The sequence below is a fragment of the Nicotiana sylvestris genome, chromosome 9, assembly GCF_000393655.2.
Source record: "Nicotiana sylvestris chromosome 9, ASM39365v2, whole genome shotgun sequence".
NCBI lineage: Eukaryota > Viridiplantae > Streptophyta > Magnoliopsida > Solanales > Solanaceae > Nicotiana > Nicotiana sylvestris.
The window spans coordinates 24430765-24448401 of record NC_091065.1 but is presented as its reverse complement, the minus strand read 5'-3'; the positions used below and the strand labels follow the sequence as shown (position 1 = coordinate 24448401).

Below are 17637 nucleotides of genomic sequence, written 5' to 3'. Positions count from 1 at the left end.
TCACTCTTAAATATCTTGGACAATTAATTGATTTTAGTTTACTTAATTAATGATCAATCTAAGTCTCTGTGGGTTCGACATCCCACTTTGAGTCACTTTATTACTTGATGACCACGTATACTTGCGTGTGTGTTTGGTCCCAACAAGTTTTTGGTGAGAGACTTCGAGAAATTTGGGGGGTTAAAGGTGCGAGATCATAGTAATTGAGAAGGAGGAATCCTTGCGGGTTCTACACTATGTGATGATAGCTTAAAGTTAAGTGGGGAGCCCACCGTCTATGATTGGTTCCCGTAGTTGTCTGCTTGTGCGATTTCTGGTCATCGATGCATTGGTGAATTATTATGACTAAGAAAAGAAAATATTAGGGGTAATTCGAGCAAAGGACTTGATGAATGTGTGCTATATTTCGGCTTATCGGTTCATGTGCAAGTTTTGAGGAGACTCAGAATTTATGCTTCTTGTGGATGTGATGTACAAGAAAAAGAATTCATCTGGTTGCTTTTTTGGGAGTGTTCATGTGCTAGAAAAGCATTAGAGTTGGGTTATATTCGGGACCAGATCAGAGTGGGTAACTCTCAACAATGGTCCTAGTGGATTCAAGGATTCAAGTGCAGTGCCTAAGAATTTCGGGTTCGTTGCGTGGTTAAGGATCGAGTTTTTGTAGTGGATTATAAAAGGGGCTTGGAGTGTTCTTCATTATCATTAGGTCTGCAGTGCAGTATTAGAGGAAGGGGGATTAGCTTGTGATTCGCGAAAGGTCTTGCAGAATGGGTGTACTAGTTGGAGATGTTGTTGTGCGCTTAAAGAGGGTGTGAAATGGTTCATGGGTAGTGAGATGATGTGGTCTCATGATTCGGGTCAATCGGGATGAGTGCGGATCGAGTTTGTTATATTTTGAATGGAGCCATTATTATTTTTAAGGTAAGTCAGGAGTAAATTGGAAGAAGTTGGTTCGGTTAGTAGTGGTTGAATTAGCATGATTATGGCAATGATCAGTTCCTTCACGGGTGAAGTTATACATGTGGTTGGTGGTTGTACGTGCGGGCTTGACAACCACCATAACTTGATGAATTTGGGAGATATTTGATTCAAATAGCCTTCTTGTGTAAATGGATTCCGGAAGAGTTATGGCGGTTTAGATCACGACTTGAGGTTTGTATTTTTCTGCGGTTTGGGAATTTAGTTGCATGTTGTAATGGTTCTTCTGAAATGAGTTAAGTGAAAGGTTTCTAGCCAATAAAGTATTTAAATTCTACTAGTAGTTCGGGGGTTATGATAAATTCTTATACTCTTTTGTAGCGGCATGATAGGTGCAATGAGTGTCATGGGAATTGGAAGTTGAGGATCAAAATTGTGTTTTGATGTTGACAAGAATGTCACGAGCTCGGATGAGCAAGGAAGATTCACATGTTCAGAGTAAGATGACATTGTGTCACCTGAGAATGGTATTCTGTGTAAGAGGCTTTGTGTATTGATTTGTCGATTCTTGATTTGCCTTACAGAATTAGTACGGTTGGTGGTATGGAGGAGCAAACTTTGTTACCTGGTGCAGAAGGCCGAAGGAGCGTATCCCGCGGGAAAATTTATGTAAGTGTGACATGTTAGACACTTGATTGTTAAGGATTGAAACCAAGTATGAAATTTTTTGGTACTGTCGCTAATATGAGAGTTGATTCCTTAAAGGCGCTCTATTTATTTGGTTGTGGACATTGAAAGTTTGTTCTAGATTGGACAGTTGCTTATGTGTATCATGAATATGGCCATTGGGGATCCTTGAAAGGTTATTGGCCCAGTATAGTAAGATTAGGATCGGTTTGAGGTTCGTCGGTGGATCTAATGTGAATATGTGCTCTATATCATATCGGATATGTTCACTCGTCATAGCATTGCTTAAGGAGGAGGAGTCGGGCATTGGATGTTAATCCTGTCGTCAGCTATTCTGTGTAATACTCTATTGTGCTATGTGGGTTGTGACGCGAGTTGATTATTCACATATGTGTTGAGGTCCCGTGTAGCTTGTGGTGTTATATGAGCAGGAAGGCTCTCAAGATACAGGTCATTTATCGTACCTTAGTTGTGCTTGGGTTTTGTAGTGTATGGCGCTATCCGTCTCCCCAGGGTTGTATTTTTACACTTGGCGTGCTTGTGGTCGATATTCAGTATTTCATAAGTATAAGCATTTTGGCTTGATGGGTATTTCTTTATTTATTGTTATGTGTGGATCGGGTGGCATGCTGCCACGGGTATGTTGTTTGGATCGGGTTGCACGCCGTAACAGTATCGTGTGTGGATCGAGTCGCACGCTGCAACAGTAAGATGCTGATTACAATTCCCTATATCCATTCTTGTGTATTTTGTTCTCATTCTCTGAGAAGGGTTCATAGCGTCTGTTCGATCGTTTTATTCATTACGCGGGCTGGGTAGTTCTTTTCCAGAGTTCGTTCTTCCTTATGTGTCATATTTAAGTTGTAGCTTGTTGGCGCATTGATGGCGTCATAGGAGATTTTGGTCAGTGTTTGAAGTGGCTCATTACCGGAGCAACTTGTACTGGTGAGACGAGGTTATTAGGTCTGAGATCAGTGCGATCAGATTTATGTAGGGTACATTAAAGATAAATATCGTCATTCGGTTCAAAATGAGGTAATGATTCTTGTCAAGTGAGAGACTGCATGATTTATTGATTTGGCAGGTGGTTAGGAGTTTCTACATATCTCTTTCGTCGTGGCGGTATTGTGAGAGTTGGAACAAGGCTTATAGGTGTCATGAGGTGTATTACGTGCATCAGATTCGTGGGATTTCAGCTATTGTGTCGAAGGATGTTATTATGGGCAAACGACTTATGTGGTGCATGGTGCGATTTCAGCATAGGTGCATGATTAGGTTTTGGTACAATGTGTAGGGATTGATGCGATGTTCGTATGTTAGAATCGGGTGTCGTGGAGAATTCCGAAAGTTGGAATTTGGTTCTAAGGCTGGTTACCTAAGGTTATAGGGAGGATCTTCAGTCTAGCTCGAGCCAGTTTGCTCACATGTTAAATACTACTTATGTGTTTTTTATTTTATGAGTTAGAGAGAATAGTTATGTGACTTTGTTGTTATAAAACAAACAAAAATGACTATTATAGGATACTTTCATAAGACGAGTAACCATTATCGTCTGAATATCATGACTAACTAATGTATGATTTTCTTTCATTAATTGCTTAGTTATGTTAAATTGAATTGATCTGATTTAAATAACTTATTCGAATAGGTATATACCTGCAGTGAAGAAGAGTGCTAGGGTTGTCGAAAGTCAAAAACCGTCGAAGCTTTAAAGTCATGCGTTGGTTTTCATCATTCAGAAAGGGTTCTGCTCTCCAGAGAGTAGAAAGAGGTGCAAATGCATTAGTCTTGAAATCTGAGTGTCAAAAAACATGTCTCATTTCTGACTTGTTTGTTTGTTTTTTCTTGTTGAATTGCTTATTGAAATCTACTCGTTATAATCTTCCAAAACTTCCATTGCATCTTAAAGAAATTAGTCGTTAGTCAAATACTTAGATGCTTTGAAATTCTCAAGTCTAGAAGCCCTTATCACAACCAACTCACCAGGTGCTCCATGTGGGATTAGAGTTTATTTGAGATTCCTTGAAGAAGAACGTTATTTTGTTTTATCAAAATGGGGTTTCTGTTATGTCAAAACAAATTATCACATGTATTATGATTCTTTTTTGAACTGTCCATTCATAAAGACCTAAAACTCACGATTTTCACATCATAAATCGCTATCGTCGAGATTTTAGGTCGGCCAACCACTTCATGTGGATCATTTGCTTCGACTTTTAATACGTGGAAAAAAGACTTCGACTCATTGGCAAATTAAAGGGGTATTGCATTCCTGCTCCTTATAAATATAGTTTATCCCTTTCTCACCCCCAGTGACTTTCCAATTAATTGGTCTTCCTCATTTGAAGGTTCTTGTCAACAGACATTCATTGCATGGGCTTTAATCTATTTTGGGCTTTTGGATTAGGCTTGAATTGAGACTTATATGTGAAAATAGCACGGGATAATTAGTTTTCGAACTAGTAATTAAAAAATAATCACTATTTGTAAAGTTACTATTTTGCTGCAACACGAAAAGTTCCAGCATAATATACTGGAGATTGGTGCACATGTATATGAACGTCCTGCATATTATGCTGGAACTCCAACATACGGAAAGTTCCAGCATAATATACTGGAAATTGGAGCACATGTATGTGAACTTCCAACATATTATACTGGACCAGTATATTATGCTGGAACTCTAGTATATTACGCTGGAAGTTCACATGTAAAAAATTTGAACTCCAATATATTATGCCGGAATATTTTTCGGATTTTGAACAGTATTTTCGTTAAAACTTATCTTTACATGAAAAGTGGCTAAATTTCGATTGCTTTTGAAATTATGACTGTTTTTCAATTATCACTTATAAATTTGGCTATTTTTGAATTTCACCCGACTTATCTGTCTTTCATCTCTTGGGCCACTCATTTGGGCTTATATAGTTCTCTTGACCCATATATAATAGTGAGGTTCTACTAGGGATCAACCTGAAATACCATATTTCTTTACTCTCTGTTGTGGATCAACTAACCAATTATATATGGCGAAGCTGCAAATTGCCATGTTACCTTCAAATGAAGTTATGTTATCTGACGAAGTGACGAAGTGAATGTTAAGGGTCATTAGATAAATACTCCCTTCATTCACTACGTTTTGACTTTTCACGCCCCTTAAGAAATAATAAATGAAGTGCATAATTTACTATGATACTCATATTAATTGATGCATATTTTATTAGATTTGAAAAAATAATTTGAAATGAGTAATAAATATTGTGAGTTTATATGAAAAAAAAATTGTCTTCTCTTAATATGCGTAACGTGACAAGTGAAAATAAAAATTTATTTTTAATATACATGCCAGGTAAAAGTGAACGGAGGGAATATAAGTAAAACAAGATATACTGCAAATTTAGTTTCCATAAGAAGAATGAAACTGAAGTGAAATTAAATGCGATGCTACATTTAAATGCTGACAATTCAAATATCTGGACTTAGTAACTTAGGAGAATGACATGATAGATACAATTGGCAAACTTATGACTTTCCACTAAGTCGTAGATAACTAACTTATAGTTTTGACTGATTTTAACTTATAAACATTTGATTTTTAATCACTTTAAGTGTTTGTCTAACTCGTATTTAAGCTAAAAATACTTATAAATTAGTTTAACCACCTGATAACTTGACCAAATAACCTCGTATAGTTGACTGTAATTTAATTGATTGATCAGAGAAGAGGCGGAGCCATAATTTGAAGTTGATGAGTTCCGAACCTGTCACCAAACTCATAATTCATTTAATCACTGTGTTCGCAGTTAAATATTTATATATGTTTAGTGAATTTTCTAATACAAAACAGGGTCTAAGTAAAATCTATTGAGTTCGTCCGAACCCGTTAATGATACACTCGGGCCTGAAACTATTGTAATTAAAAAAAATAAAAAAAATAATCCTTCCATAAGAGAAAAGATAAACTTTTTCAATCCAAATCTACTTATCTAGAACTGTCTTTTTCTTTTATCAGTGAATTTATTTTAGTAGAATTATTAATTCGATAAAACAAATAAAATAAAGGAACCCATTACCAGTCTGTTAAGTCTATTCCAGCCTGTACAACTACACCCACAGCAGCAATGTCTTCCCCTGTTTGAAAAAACAAAACTCCCAACTAATACCCCAAAACTGTTCCCCTTTCTTCCAATCTCTTCTCAATTCATTTCCTTTTTTCTTGTTGCATTCTTTGATCTGCCTATTCTTCGTCGCCATTTGAGATAAGCTGAAATCTGAGCAGATAAAAGATTCAAAATGAGTGTAATCGACATTCTTACTCGCGTCGATTCAATTTGCAAGAAATACGACAGGTACGACATCGATAAGCAGAAAGATTCAAACATCTCCGGCGACGATGCGTTCGCTCGCCTTTACGCCGCCGTCGATGCCGACATTGAAGCTGCTCTTCAGGTCACTTCTATTTTCACTGCTATTCAATTTTGTCAACAAAAGCAAAAAATAGATCGAGTTTAGTTAGAATTATTTGAAATTTTTGAAGCAATTTGCGGTTACAGAAAGCAGAGACAGCTTCGAAGGAGAAAAATAGAGCGTCTGCTGTGGCGATCAATGCGGAGATTCGAAGAACTAAGGCTAGATTAGTAGAGGAGGTTCCTAAATTGCAGAGACTGGCTATGAAGAAGGTGCATTTTCACTTGATTTTATGATCTCAGTAGTTAGCACATTGTCCAGCTTGTCATCCTTCTTAATTTGGTCAATTGTGCCCTTTGAGAATCAGATTTTAACTTAACTAACTGAGATACTTTTTTGATGTATCAAATTAGAGATTTTTTAGTATTTGTTTTTTTGGTCTAATATTTTCTTTTCAGATGTTAAGTATGTTCTGATACAATGTAAAAGAAGCAGAGCCATGATTTTAACTTGATAGATTTAATTTTTAAAGTTCTTGTCACTGTACTCACTATACTTTTGTAATTTTGAGTTCAAAATCTAATATTTGTTGAAAATTTGATGGTTTTCACATGTATATCTGTGTTCCGTTTCAAAAATACCGGGTTTGGTTGAACCGTAGCACTAAGGCTAGATCTGTCACTGTAATGTAGAGCGACTATGACCCGTCAAGGATATACGGAAAAAAAAAACATAATTGAGCTTAGTCTAGTTTGTGTTTTACTCTACTGAGTTTTCTCTGATGCATTTGTCTGCTTCAGATTTATTGGACGCACTTGTTATTATGGTTGGATAATGTAGTAGCTCAAGAGATCGGAGATTCATAGCAAGCATATATTGGTAGAAAGTGCCATATGAATGCCAAATTGCCCGAGGCTATGTTTAGGTGACTCGATGGTTATGGGTTCTTAGACTTTCATAGAACAGCATTCCTTTTATATATGTCCTCGTACTTATAAATTATATTAGCCCAAGTTATTTTCTTGTTGTCTTGGGATAGGGTCTTTCAGTTGACTTGTTAAAGTTCATTTATTTGAGGGAATTCTGATGGTATTCAACTTGCATTTTCCTCACGCTTGTAACCAATGTACCTGTGGACAACAAGATGAAATTACATGAAAAAGCTCATTTTTGAAGTAGAACCACAGACGAGATTGTATTATCCAGATTTTTATCAGTTTGAGTGAAGTTTTTTAAAACATTCTATTCTAGCTCATGAAAGGGGGTTTACGAGTATATTTTGCTATCAGAGGAGGGTTATGAATGCCAATCTAAAAATATGATGTCATAAAATGTAATTAACCCTAAGAAGTTCGTATGTTAATAAATTAGTTTTAGTTTATGTTGGGATTTTTTGGTCATTTATCATGCTTGCTTATTTTACCTTTAGCTTCTTGAAGTGTTGTTATTTCTTATTAAAGATTTGTACGTTTTTTATTGAAATCCTGATGAGGTTTTAGTTTAATTCTAAATAGGTTTATTTGCAACTTTCCACGTTTAACAATATAAAAAGAAAATGTTTATATGCAACTTTTTCACAGTAGCCATGCTGGAACAATGAAGCCTTCTTCTATCCCATAGTTTTTCTTGCACTTCATAGTGATGTATTCTGCATTACCTTGGCATCTTTAGTTAGTTTTCTCTCTCTGATGTATGTATGACAACATTTTCATTACTTTTGTTTTTATAGGATGATAACATTTTCATTACTTATCAATATCAAACAAAACCCTTGTGCATGAAAGGTTAATGCTAAGGACAGTGGATGTGTGGTTTATTTGTAAGATTTAGATATAAAACCATTTGTGTGTTTTTAACTAATCATCCATTATGTGTCTCTAGATGATTTTATAAATATTTTGTTTCTCAAAAGAGAACTATTAGTAACATAATAATTTGTAATACTGGAGATATCTGTGAGATAGATCAGGAAGAGGGACAAAAATGTACAATAGTCCTAGAGTTTACTTATATGATTTAGGTATAGAAGCCAATTTGTGGACGAGTCCAACTTCCCATTATGTTGTGTACTCTATGTTACATGGATCCTCCATTTGTCTCATCATACCCGTGACCGATGGGTGTGGATGGATGTGGCTCTTTTATGTGCAGATTCTTCAAAATACACTAGAATTTAGCTCGAACCCCTTAGTAAAACAAACCTTGCATATAGGATACAATTTCCATAGCTGAGTTCATGTAACATGGGTGCTCGTGTTCATAAAAGTGGGTGCAAATGACCATATCTTATTTGGAGTCATATCTTAGTATGTTTTGTTTCCCTGTCTTATTGGAGTGACATGGTCAGTAGCACTCTGGCCAGATTCTTTGTTTTCTCATCATTGGCAATCTTCTGTTCAGTTCTATTCTATGAATGTCATTGTTGCTAAAACATGGGAAAAGAGGTCTGAGTGACGGTTGAACGATTTAAAATGAGTTTGTTTTTTTTAAAGATGGGCAGATACTTTTCTGGAAAAGAAATTGTGGACATTAGCAATCTTAGTTGCATTTTTATGAGAAATACTAATTGCCCTAATAATTTGATGTGACATACAATGAACTCAGTGTAATCTTGGCGACACACATCCTAACATATTAAACTTAAAGAGATTAGAGAAGCTTAAGAAAAATGTAAATTAATAAAAAAAGAGAAGTGCTGCAATTGAAGATCTTCACAGTGCTGGGTTGGGGGAGAGATGGTAACAGTGAAATTTTATCTCTATTTCGGGAGCACCGTTCCACATGTACTTCGCACAGATTTGCAGTTTCTTGTCAAAGAGTCTTAAATTAATGTCTTTGCCTTCGAAGACCAAAACGATTTTTTACCTTAGCCAGGAAGAAAGAAAGAGTGAAACCATTTGAACAGCATTTTTAGACTTCAATCTCTTGAAAGGATTTCTCTATTGTTATACTATAAGACATCGGTGCTAGGATTTCTCTGAATATTGACAAGATTGACGTGGAATACAATACAAGAAGGAACATTTATACATTCAGTAAACATGACCAAGTGCATGTTTAACCAAGTTCTTGGTAATTTAATTGGCATTTGCTGGTTATTAGTACTTTATCAGTCTATTAGGAGATCAACAATTCTAATATCTGGCAGTATAATGACTAAGTTAAGGACGAGCTATTTTTATTTTTTTTTTTGGTTTAGTTTTTTGATAAATTAGGTCCTAGATTGGTTGAGGGAATGAGTAGTGGTCGCCTTATATGATCTTGGGCAATCCTCCTCTCATGAGCTAGCTTTTGGGGTTGAGTTCGGCCCAAGGTTCAGTTCTTCACATGGTATCAAAGTCAGACCATTGATCCCTGTTGTTGTGTTCTCAATGTTGAACCCCCCTGTTATCCATGCATTAGTTGTCCAGTCCTGGAACTGGGCATGTGAGGGGATGTTAAGTCCCACATTGGTTGAGGGAATAGGTTGAGGTCGCCTTTTATGGTCTTGAAAGCAATCTCCTCTCATGAGCTAGCTTTTGAGTTGAACTAGGCCCAAGACCCATTTCTTCATTGTAAGTAAATAAATTTATTGTGAAGATTAGAAGGGCATACAAGATTATACAACAGTCATAACATACTACCAACAACCGGAAGAAGTCTACTAAGAATCACTGCAATTTGAGCCATACTTGTCTCTGTTGTCAAGTAGTCAGTACTTCAAGAATTATGCTGTTTTACAGTTCCTTTCTGGAAGCTGTCATGTCGTTAAATTCGATTTCTTGTTCATCTTTTGTTATATGCCTGGGTGGTGGGGATGGAAGGCGGAGTTCAGGGGGTATTCGAGGTCAGAGTTGGTAGTGTTAATTGATTTAGGTTCTGGGATTTCATGAATACTTTTTTTCCTTAGATGCTGTTGCAGCTCTTCCTGGGGAACAAACTCCTAAGTAAATTTAAATTGATTTTCATCTCCTTTACTTTTTCTTCCACAACTTCTTTCATGCCCAGTCAGTTTTAATATCAGTATTCATTAGCATAGGTCTACTTATAGAAATCATTCACATCTTGCTAGTAAAGAGCACAAGGACCACTAAGTTGTGTGATTAGTATAAATTAAGTATATGTAAAATAAAGAGCAAAACTTGATTGGAAGGGCGTGATAGTTTGTAGATCTCAATTCTCTTATGAGCCGGTGTCGTCCAATCTCTCACTAGGAGCCTGTTTGGATTGGCTTAAGAAAGGAGTCTTTTCAGCAGAAATAGCTCTTTTAAGACAAAAAGCAATAAGTTGGGTTGCCCTGGTTATTGCTTTTGGCTTGTTTTAAGCAATTTTTAACTTATTTTAAGCACTTTTTAACTTTGCCAAACGCTGAAAAAGCTAAAAAAAAAAAGAACTTAAATGCTGATTTGACCAGCTCAAAAGCCAATCCAAACACGCTCTAGGGATGATAGTTATTGACTTCTTGCTGTCTTTCACTCTGTAGTTGCAGCATGCTTTTCTGTTTAGAAGATACAGAATTATACCGTCATTTAGGAGCTTTGTATGTGCAACTGGTGCTTGTCACTACCTCTCTTACCCTCCTTTTTCCGTTATTATGAATATTACAGATGTCTTTGGAACTGTTTTCTTTCTGCTGTTGTCCAATTAGTATTTGCCCTTTCATCACCAGAAACAACCTAATTCCATTTGGTTTGTGTTAGATATGTACATAATGTAGTCTTGTCCCACATTGGAATAGGAGTAGTAGTAAGACCTCTTAGTATAGCTATCAATAAGGACCTCTTGTATTGTATTGAACACACAATATCAATGTATCATATTTTCTCAATATATCATATTTTCTCCCGTGCCTTTTCACATGGTATCAGAGCTATCGTAAGATATTTATCGTTGTGCATAAATTCCAGCGATTCCGGGAAGTGAAATCAGTCACCAGAACCTTTTTTTTTCGGCGATTTTTCAAAGTTGTTCTGCGTCGGCTTTGTCTCGGTCAGTGTTGCGCAAAATCCAACACTACCACAAGAGTAGTCATTGTCCGGCGACCAAACCCCAGCGAAATCTTTTTCGCTACTGTAGCTGTCGGAAGAAACTTTTCTGGCGAAGTTCCGACGTCGCGTGGGCCACCTTGCGGCCATTTTTTGGCGACGACTCTTCAGGACAGATTGTTCCCCTTGTAATTTCGAGCTTACCCATCCAGGTTACACCAAATTCCGACCACTTTTATATTTTTCCGGCGTGAACAGTGATTTCAAAAGTGGACTTCCGGCCATTTTTTGAAAAAGTTTCTTCAGAACAGTTGGGTTGTCTGGTAATTCCGATCCTACACCTACTGTTTTTATTTCATTCTGGTCACTTTGAATTTTTTCCGGTTGCTACAGTATTTTCTGGCGTGAACCGTGTTTTCCACGCAGAACAGTGTTAAGTTTCCGGCGTAGAAACAGTGTTTTCTTAGTGATCTTCAGTTTTCCCAAAGGAGTTACTAATTTCCACTATTTCAAGTTAACCCTACTATTAATTATAGCGACATGGGAATCGATACTTCGGATAGTCGGATGGTTTCTTTAGCGGATTATTTTGAGTTTCTTCAGTACAAAGCAGGTAAGCAGATATCTTCTGAGATAGCTTCCGTTGTTCAAACAGGTAATAGCGTGACTTGTGTCTCTCAATTTTCATCCTCTGAGTCTTGGGTCATTGATTCAGGTGCATCGGATCATATTTCTGGTAACAAATCTCTTTTCACTACTATTTCGTATTTTCAATCTCTTCGAAGAGTCACAATGGCCAATGGGTCTCAAACCATGGCAACTGCAATAGGTCAAGCAAGTCCAATTCCTTCCTTACCTTTAGATTCAAATTTTTATGTCCCTAATAGTCCTTTTAATCTCATATCTATTAGTCGCCTAGCTAAATCACTTAAATGTGCCGTTTTATTTCTTGATGATCATGTTTTTATACAAGAACGCATTACAGGGAGGATCATTGGTACCGGGCGTGAATCAAATGGACTTTATTACCTTATCCTTGCTAAATCACATGGACTTACATCTTGTCTTCCATCACCAACTTGTCGTGTTACTGATTCACCAGCTTTATTACATAAACGGTTGGCACATCCCAGTTTGTCAAAACTTTAGAAAATGGTACCTGCTTTATCTCACTTGTCAGCTCTAGAGTGTGAGTCATGCCAGCTCGGTAAGCATACTCGCTCTCATTTCCCTCGATGTATTGATAATCGAGCAGAGTCACCTTTTACTTTAGTCTATTCAGATGTTTGGGGTCCTAGTCGTGTCAGTTCTACATTAGGATTCCGCTACTTTGTCAGTTTTATTGATGACTATTCTAGGTGCACCTCGATATTTTTGATAAAAAATCGATCTGAGTTGTTTTCTATTTTGCAAACCTTTCACGTTGAAATTCAAAATCAATTTGGGGTTTCTATTCGCACATTTCGTAGTGATAATGCCCGAGAGTATTTGTCTTCCCAATTTCAGCAGTTTATGAAATCTCATGGGATTATTCATCAAACATCTTGTCCGTACACATCTCAACAAAATGGGGTAGCTGAAAGAAAGAATAGACATCTTATTGAAACTGCTCTTACCCTACTTATACAATCATGCTCCGTTGCGTTTTTGGGGGATGCAATTCTTACATCTTGCTATCTTATTAATCGTATGCAATCTTCAGCTATCCAGAACCAAGTTCCATTCTCAGTCATGTTTTCCCACTTACCTTTGTTCTCTCTTCCACCCCGTGTCTTTGGAAGCACCTGTTTTGTCCATAACCTTACTCCAGGAACAGATAAGTTAGCTCCCCGTGCTCTTAAGTGCGTATTTCTTAGTTTCTTGAGAATGCAAAAGGGGTATCGATGTTATTCTCCTGGCCTCCAGCGGTACCTTATGTCCGCTGATGTTACCTTTTTTGAAACCCAATCATACTTCACAGGTCCAAGTAATCACTTAGATATTTCTGAGGTACTACCAGTCTCTTCTTTTGGAGATTCAGTCACTATCTCCCATCCTTCTTCCTCTACATCTCCAGCTCCACTATTTATAGCTCCCGTTCCACCATCTATAGCTCTAGTTCCTCCACATAATCCAGTTCAACCTTCTGCAGTTTCGCCACTCTTGACTTATCATCGTCGTCCACATCCAGCATCAGGCCCAGGTGATTCACGTCCTGCATCAGGTTCTGCACCTACTGCTTACTTGTCTCCTCTTAGTCAACCAATTGCAGTCCGCAAAGGTGTACGGTCCACACTTAATCCTATTCCCACTATGTTGGTCTAAGTTATCATCGTCTGTCGTCACCTCATTATGCAAAGTCTATAGGTGAGGCACTATCTCATCCTGGATGTCAACAGGCTATGATTGACGAGATGTCTGCTTTACATGCGAGTGACACTTGGTCTTCCTGCAGGTAAGTCTACTGTTGGTTGTCGTTGGGTTTATGCAGTCAAAGTCGGTCCGAGTGGCCAGGTTGATCGGCTTAAGGCTCGTCTTGTTGCAAAAGGATATACTTAGATTTTTGGGCTTGATTATAGTGATACTTTCTCTCCCGTGGCTAAAGTAGCATCTGTTCGTCTTTTTTTGTCCATGGTTGTTGTACGTCATTGGCCTCTTTATCAGTTAGACATTAAGAATGATTTTCTCCACGATGATCTTGACGAGGAAGTTTATATGGAGAACCACCTGGTTTTGTTGCTCAGGGGGAGTTTAGTGGTTGTGTATGCAGATTGCGCAGGTCACTATTTGGTTTGAAACAGTCCCCTCGAGCCTGGTTTGGTAAGTTCAGCATAATTATTCAGGAGTTCGGCATGACTCGTAGTGAGGCTGATCACTCTGTGTTTTATCGGCATTCTACTCCGAATCTGTGTATTTATCTGGTGGTTTATGTTGATGATATTGTTATTACTGGCAACGATCAAGATGGTATTACTAATCTGAAGAAACATCTCCTTGAGCACTTCCAAACTAAGGATCTGGGCAGTCTGAAGTATTTTCTAGGTATTGAGGTCGCTCAGTCTAGCTCAGGTATTATTATTTCACAGCGGAAGTATGCCTTAGACATTCTTGAGGAGACTGGAATGATGGGTTGCAGACCTATTGACTCTCCTATGGATCCGAATGCTAAGCTTCTGCCTGGACAGGGAGAGCCTCTTGGAGACCCTACGAGATATAGGAGGTTGGTTGGAAAATTGAATTACCTCACAGTGACTAGACCTGACATTTCTTTTTCGGTGAGTGTTGTAAGTCAATTTATGAATTTTCCCTGTGATAGTCACTGGGATGCAGTTGTTCGTATTCTTCGGTATATAAAGTCAGCTCTAGACAAAGGATTACTCTTCGAAGATTAAGGCCACGAGCAGATTGTTGGGTACATAGATGCTGATTGGGCAGGATCACCTTTTGATAGACGATCTGCATCTGGATATTGTGTTCTAGTAGGAGGTAATTTGGTCTCGTGGAAGAGCAAGAAACAGAATGTAGTTGTTCGATCTAACACTGAAGCCGAATATCGGGCCATGGCTATGGCAACTTGTGAGTTAGTTTGGGTCAAGCAGTTGCTCAAGGAGTTAAAGTTCGGAGAAATCAGCAGGATGGAACTAGTGTGTGATAACCAAACTGCTCTTCATATTGCTTCAAATCCAGTGTTCCATGAGAGGACTAAACACATTGGGATCGACTGTCACTTTGTCAGAGAAAAAATACTTTCAAGAGATATTGTTACAAAGTTTGTAAAGTCGAATGATCAACTAGCAGATATTTTCACTAAGTTTCTTACTGGTTCTCGTATTAGTTACATGTGTAACAAGCTCGATACATATGATGTGTATGCACCGGTTTGAGGGGGAGTGTTAGATATGTACATAATGTAGTCTTGTCCCACATTGGAATAGGAGTAGTAAGACCTCTTAGTATAGCTATAAATAAGGACCTCTTGTATTGTATTGAACACACAATATCAATATATCATATTTTCTCTCGTGCCTTCTCACAGTTTGTTTTCTCAATTAATAATACTTCCTCTTGCAGGTTAAGGGGCTTTCAAGTGAAGAATTTGCTGCACGTAATGATTTGGTGCTTGCATTACCTGATAGGATAAATGCAATTCCCGATGGTGCAGCAGCTGCACCCAAACAATCAGGAGGATGGGGAGGTTCAGGTTCTCGTGCAGAAATTAAATTTGATTCAGGTGATTGTAAAGTTTCATCCCTCTCAAAGTTTTTCCACTACAGGCAATTTGACTATCAACTTCAATATTATACAACTCCTTCATAGTAGCATTATTTTGTTTTTTCCTTTCTGTATTTGGATTGGATACAGATGGACGTTTTGACAATGAGTACTTTCAACAAACTGAAGAATCAAGTCAATTCCGACAAGAGTATGAAATGCGCAAAATGAAACAGGCATGTATTTCTTTTGGAATATTTAATCATGCACTTGTTCATGATTCATTGGAAGTTTTTGCATTTTGTTACGTGTCCATGCTGGCTTGCTGGTTTGTTGAAGATGCATGATTTTGTCTCAACTTCTCACAGGACCAAGGTTTGGAGGTCATATCAGAAGGTCTGGATACTTTGAAAAACATGGCCAGTGATATGAATGAGGTCTGCCTTCTTTTGTGATCTATTTTGCCCCTTGTAAAGTAAGGATATTAATGATGCTCCAATGTATGCAGGAGTTGGATAGGCAAGTCCCTCTGATGGATGAGATTGACACTAAGGTTGGGAAATCTTACTGCAATTCTTTAGTCAATTAAATGACAAGAGTTCAGAACTTGTGCTCATTCGCTTTGATTTGTGGACAGATCGACAAGGCTTCATCTGACCTTAAGAACACAAATGTTAGGCTTAAGGACACAGTTAACCAGGTAAACTGAGCTGCCACTTTATTATGTCCTCTTTAAGTTCAGGCAGTCTGCAGGGTAGTACTCCTATCATTTGATGTACCAGATTTGACGATTTCCTTTTTTTTTGTGTGTGTGTGTGTGTTCCAGCTGAGATCTAGTCGAAACTTCTGCATTGACATCATTTTACTGATCATAATTCTCGGAATTGCAGCCTATTTGTATAAGTAAGTTCTCATTCTAACAATCTTTTAGAACCCAGTTGTGTAACCCACCCTGGTTACTTTCGAGGATATTCAATAATTATATCTATGAATAGCACTATCCACAATCACGAGGCATTGGTCAAGGAACTAATGCATCATAACTTTGAGGGTTGCATGTCACAAATTTTAGTTGGTAGTTGATACTTTGAACTCTAAGAATCGATCTGATTGCTTACTTATGACTGATATTCTATTGCAGTGTATTGAAGAAGTAAGTTTTCGTCCGCGGGCATTCCCACTTTTTTACTAAAATGGAGGATTTGATTGGATTTGGTTGTAGAAATTTGTGTGCTTGTGTATACACCTTGATAATTTGCTTCTTTTGTTCTGACTTCTATTGTCGAGGCATCAGACGTGTCTGGATACTATCTATTCCTTTTCTTCTAGCATTGGTTGCGAAAGACCTTACTATTCTTTGTCTCCCAAACTCTGTATCCCCTCCCCCCGCCCCCACCCCCACACCCAAAGGACTAGTTTTTTGTTTTTCAAAAACAAGGATCAGAGATTTTCCAGTCGTATTTGTGGTAGCTTTTCAATGTATTACACTATCCTTTCTACTATTATGAACTTTTGTCGTTGCATTATTTGGTATTTCTTTCTTGAAGCAATCTCAAATTCATCTTGTAACATATGTAGGTACTGGTTAAGCATTATGTGAGCTCTTCATAGAGGAAAATGGAAAAAAAAAAAAAAAAAAAACTTAAGGGACTGATTAGAATAATAGATTGGTACAAGTAGTATAATATCCAAAGAGTAATAGATAGTAAAAGAAGTACGATGTCTGTAAAATGTGTTTATAAAGTCATTGAACGTGGTGCGTGCATCTAAATCGATCTGCCAAGTTGATCCACTTGCTTCTGTTCAACTTAAGCACAATGCAGAGCTCAGCTCTACATTTAGTACTTGGTTTTATCTACTCCATTTGTTGGTTAAGATATGTTATTCAGCTTTATATTCAAGTAGAATACAGTTTGGTCTTTAGAACCAAAGGTGCAAAGCTTGATGAGATTTACGATAGGAATTATTTAAAGTAGATGCATGTAAATTACAACAAGCCAATAGAAATAAAAATGTATTTTTCTCATGACCTAAGGTGTGTGAATCATCTTAAATTTTGTGAATTGAGAATGTTTTGCGCTTTGTTGCACGTTTGGAGAGCATGACACCCAAGGATGTGACCTAGTGGTGTCACACCTCCTTTTTGCGCGCCCGCCCCGAAGGGTAAATGCGCGAGGGAGTTTTTCCAATTTAAGTGACAATATTCGAAATGAGATTATTTATTTAATTCAGAGTCGCCACTTGGGAAAGGTTTGACTTTTGGTGTCCCAAGTCACCGGTTTATCTTGAATCCCAAATCGAGGAAATTATTCGACTTTCCAAATGAAGTCCGCGAACCAGAAATTCTAAGTAAGGAATTCTGTTGACCCGAGGGAATGTGTTAGGCACCCCCGAATCCCGTGGTTCTAGCACGGTCGCTTAAATTGTTATAATTGCTAAATATCTGATTTTAATACATGTTATAACTTGT

The 17637-nt window shown here is 37.6% G+C and overlaps 1 protein-coding gene across 1 annotated transcript; it reads left to right on the top strand.

Moving 5' to 3' along the window:
• Positions 1 to 5693: 5693 nt before the first annotated feature.
• Positions 5694 to 16700, top strand: LOC104218712 (syntaxin-71-like). The gene is made up of 9 exons (XM_009769276.2): positions 5694 to 6054; positions 6159 to 6284; positions 15027 to 15186; positions 15318 to 15403; positions 15536 to 15604; positions 15676 to 15720; positions 15805 to 15867; positions 15994 to 16070; positions 16309 to 16700. The coding sequence occupies exons 1-9, from the start codon at positions 5899 to 5901 to the stop codon at positions 16322 to 16324; spliced, it is 798 nt and encodes a 265-aa protein (XP_009767578.1). The 5' UTR covers positions 5694 to 5898; the 3' UTR covers positions 16325 to 16700.
• Positions 16701 to 17637: the final 937 nt, after the last annotated feature.